The 3,113-nt window shown below is 38.1% G+C and overlaps 1 protein-coding gene across 1 annotated transcript in view; it reads right to left on the bottom strand.

Moving 5' to 3' along the window:
- Positions 1-1,861, bottom strand: part of LOC107698837 (advillin-like) — a 16,804-nt gene extending 14,943 nt beyond the window's left edge. The window contains exons 1-3 of the mRNA XM_016499961.1: positions 1,781-1,861; positions 1,500-1,580; positions 202-276 (exon numbers count right to left, since the gene is read on the bottom strand). Of these exons, the coding sequence (XP_016355447.1) occupies positions 202-276; positions 1,500-1,559 (135 nt within the window). The 5' untranslated portion in view covers positions 1,560-1,580; positions 1,781-1,861. The remainder of the gene's footprint in view (positions 1-201; positions 277-1,499; positions 1,581-1,780) is intronic.
- Between the last annotated feature and the right edge of the window lie 1,252 nt (positions 1,862-3,113).

Raw genomic sequence — 3,113 nt, 5'->3', positions numbered from 1 at the left:
CACACACACACACACACACACACACACACACACACACACACACACACACAAACAAAGGCAAGACGATACACAAGTGTCAGAGCTCTGTCACCAAACTAAGTATAAACTCAACAGAGGTGACAGAACCCTGACAGAAACAACATGCAATTCGGTTTTATTTAAGTTTTCACAACATAATTTGGAAAGATTATATTCACTTACTGAGAGCAATAAATAGCAGTCACTTTCATAAAACTGTCCATGAAATGTTTCCAGGACCAAAACGAGATCCATTTTCTGTGGGTGGGAAAAAAATTGAAGTGTGAAATTTCCTTGAAAACAGCTTGAAAACCTGTCTAAAATCTTTGTTTAAAAACTTTGATCAAATGAGTTGTACAATACAAAAGTTACTCCCCAGGTTGCTATTCGCTTGCAATCAATGTTGTACAGTTCAGCTCTATATACTGCACTTCACAAAGAAGTCTTGAATCCAGTTTAAGGATGAAGGCCTGATAGGAAGTAGCTACCGTTCAAATGGTGAAGAAAATGATAAGAGCTTTGGACAACCACTGAGTCTTAAGGAGAGGGGAGCTTTATGTCTTCGGTGTTACATCCTCATGTTGTTCCTTTGTTATACACAGCAAATGGCCATTTAGTACTGTATATAGTTTTATATGCACCACACTGTAAAATACAGTCAGCAGTCTGTAACTCTGCAGTCACTGATTGTATTGTTATTTTCAAAGCTTATTAGCATAATGCACTTTCTTAATAAAAATAATGTTATTAGTCATTCTTTTATTTGGTTCTAACCAGTAAACCTTTGCAAAGGAGTCCTTGGAAAGAGGCAGGAGCATCGCTGACACTCACACACTGCTGTCAGCTGCATAGAACAGTCTGCTTTTCCACCACAGTGCAGTGAATAAATGTATTGTTTTTAGCAAGTGAGTAAGTCAAGAACACAGAAGAAGCTGCAGAATTCAAGTGCATCCAGCTGCGTCCTACAGGACTACAAACCATGGCCACTACAATTATGTCTGTTACTACAAGTCACCGCCCCTAAAGATACAAGGACCTAGGGACTGTCACCAGAGCCTCTCCCCATGGGACGCGCTGATGTCATCATTAGTAACGCTCTGATCGGCAGAACTCATCACTTTTAAAAGCATTGTAATGATGAAACTCTACATGTATTGGTATTGAAGGGGGGTACAGTTAGGGTTAGTTTCGGTAGCTATTATCGGCATTTAAATGTATAATTGATTGTATATTTGTTTTCACACTCGATACGATTTGATAGCAATATTATTATGCCAAACAAATATATCATGTACAGATAGTTTCACTTGCGGGAGGCGTAACTTCTGGCCGTGGTGTGTAGTCCTCTGAGACCCTTTCACAGAATGCACACAATAAGTGTCATCCACATTCAGTCATATGTTTCTTCAATAGATTTTAATCATTTGTTCCACCATCAACTTCTTCTTTGACCATCTATTGCTGACAGAATCGAATGCTACCTCGATTCTCCAGATGAGTGTCCCTGGAGAGTGTGTGATGGCTCTGAATGTGTGCTGCATGATTCAGCGGTGCGCACCGGACTAAAAACCAACAGAGAAAAGAGTCCATTGGGTTATTAGCTTTAATTCAGCATCACTACATGTTCCATTCATGTTTAAGAAGTAATTGCCAGTATTCTTTACACTTACGTTTTATTATGTTTAACTAAATGTAACGTAGTTTTAATAAAAGTTACTGCTTTAATTGGAACAAAACAAAAGTTTGCATGGCAAGTTGTTACCTGGAAGTCGAAGCAGTGATTTAGAAGAGCTTTAGAGATGATTCCCTTCAGATGGATAGAGGCTGGTGTGTAAATCCGGTCAGAGACAGGTGAGCAAGTCCAGGACAGAGCAAAATATGCCCTTTTTTGTCCAGGTCTTTCGCACCGATTTTACAAACACTTCATTTGGTTGTATTTGCCTGCTGTTACTCAATCCTGAGCTCAACAACCAATCAGGATAAGACTTTAACACAGTCAATGCAAATGAGTAACATCAACAACGAGAGATATTCAAAAGACAAGACAAGCGATCATAATCAGTCCATCAGGTGTGTTTAGAGCCAGCGCTTCCTCAAATGAATGCAACAACATGGACTGTATCACTCTAGTACTTCTGAAGTGAAGTCAGATTATCACTGAAGGCTTGGGTGCGCTGTGAGATCTTAGAGAGCTCTTGCTCTAGCGTTGCTGAAATGACTTGTCAATGAAATGTTGTGAGGTTTCAATAGCATGATAGTATGACACTGTAGTTACAAGATAGCAAAATATGTTGGAGGCACTGAATATACTTAACCGTGTAACACTAAATCATCTTTCTTTGAACATTTTCTTGATTATGTGACAAAAATGAAAGACTGTATGGTACCAAGACCATACAAGCATCGCTTCCTCCAGTGAAGAAGTGTTCTGATAACAGGAGATGCACTTTTTCACTGGAGGAAGAGTTATTATGGATTATGGACTCAATGTAGTTGAGTTAAAAACGGATATGTTCACTGATGGACTGGAGTGCTGTGGATTATTGTGATGTTTTTATCAGCTGTTTGGTCTTTTCATTTTTGGATGAAACTCTTCCTTTGAATCACTGATAACAGTTTGAATCATTCAAAATATTTTATTTTGCACAAAAAACAAACATGAATAGAGGATCAAAATGATACATTTAGACACACATTTGCTTTGATGAGGTGACGCACCGTTCTGACACTGCTTCTGCGGTCACTCATTTTAATGTCCACCACAAAATGAGTTCAAATATAAAAACCACTTACATTAGCTTAGTAGTAAAGACATCTTGTGTTGAACCATCAGTTACATTAATAGTAAGGAATCAGTAAGTATTAGAAATTACCTGAGAAACAAGATCTTGTGGGGAAGAAGAAACAAAGGTAACACTTCAGTAAAGGGACCAATTCTCACTATTAACTATTTGCTTATTAGCATGCCTATTATTAACATATCGGCTGTTTCTTAGTACTTATAAAGCACATATTCTGCATGACCAGATTCTACATCCATAATGCTACCTAATACCTAAAGTTTATTGAGGCACAAGTCATGGTTTAAAATAAAC

Source organism: Sinocyclocheilus anshuiensis, unplaced genomic scaffold (assembly GCF_001515605.1).
Source record: "Sinocyclocheilus anshuiensis isolate Anshui unplaced genomic scaffold, SAMN03320099.WGS_v1.1 scaffold638, whole genome shotgun sequence".
Classification (NCBI taxonomy): Eukaryota; Metazoa; Chordata; class Actinopteri; order Cypriniformes; family Cyprinidae; genus Sinocyclocheilus; species Sinocyclocheilus anshuiensis.
This window is presented reverse-complemented; position numbering and strand designations above follow the sequence as displayed.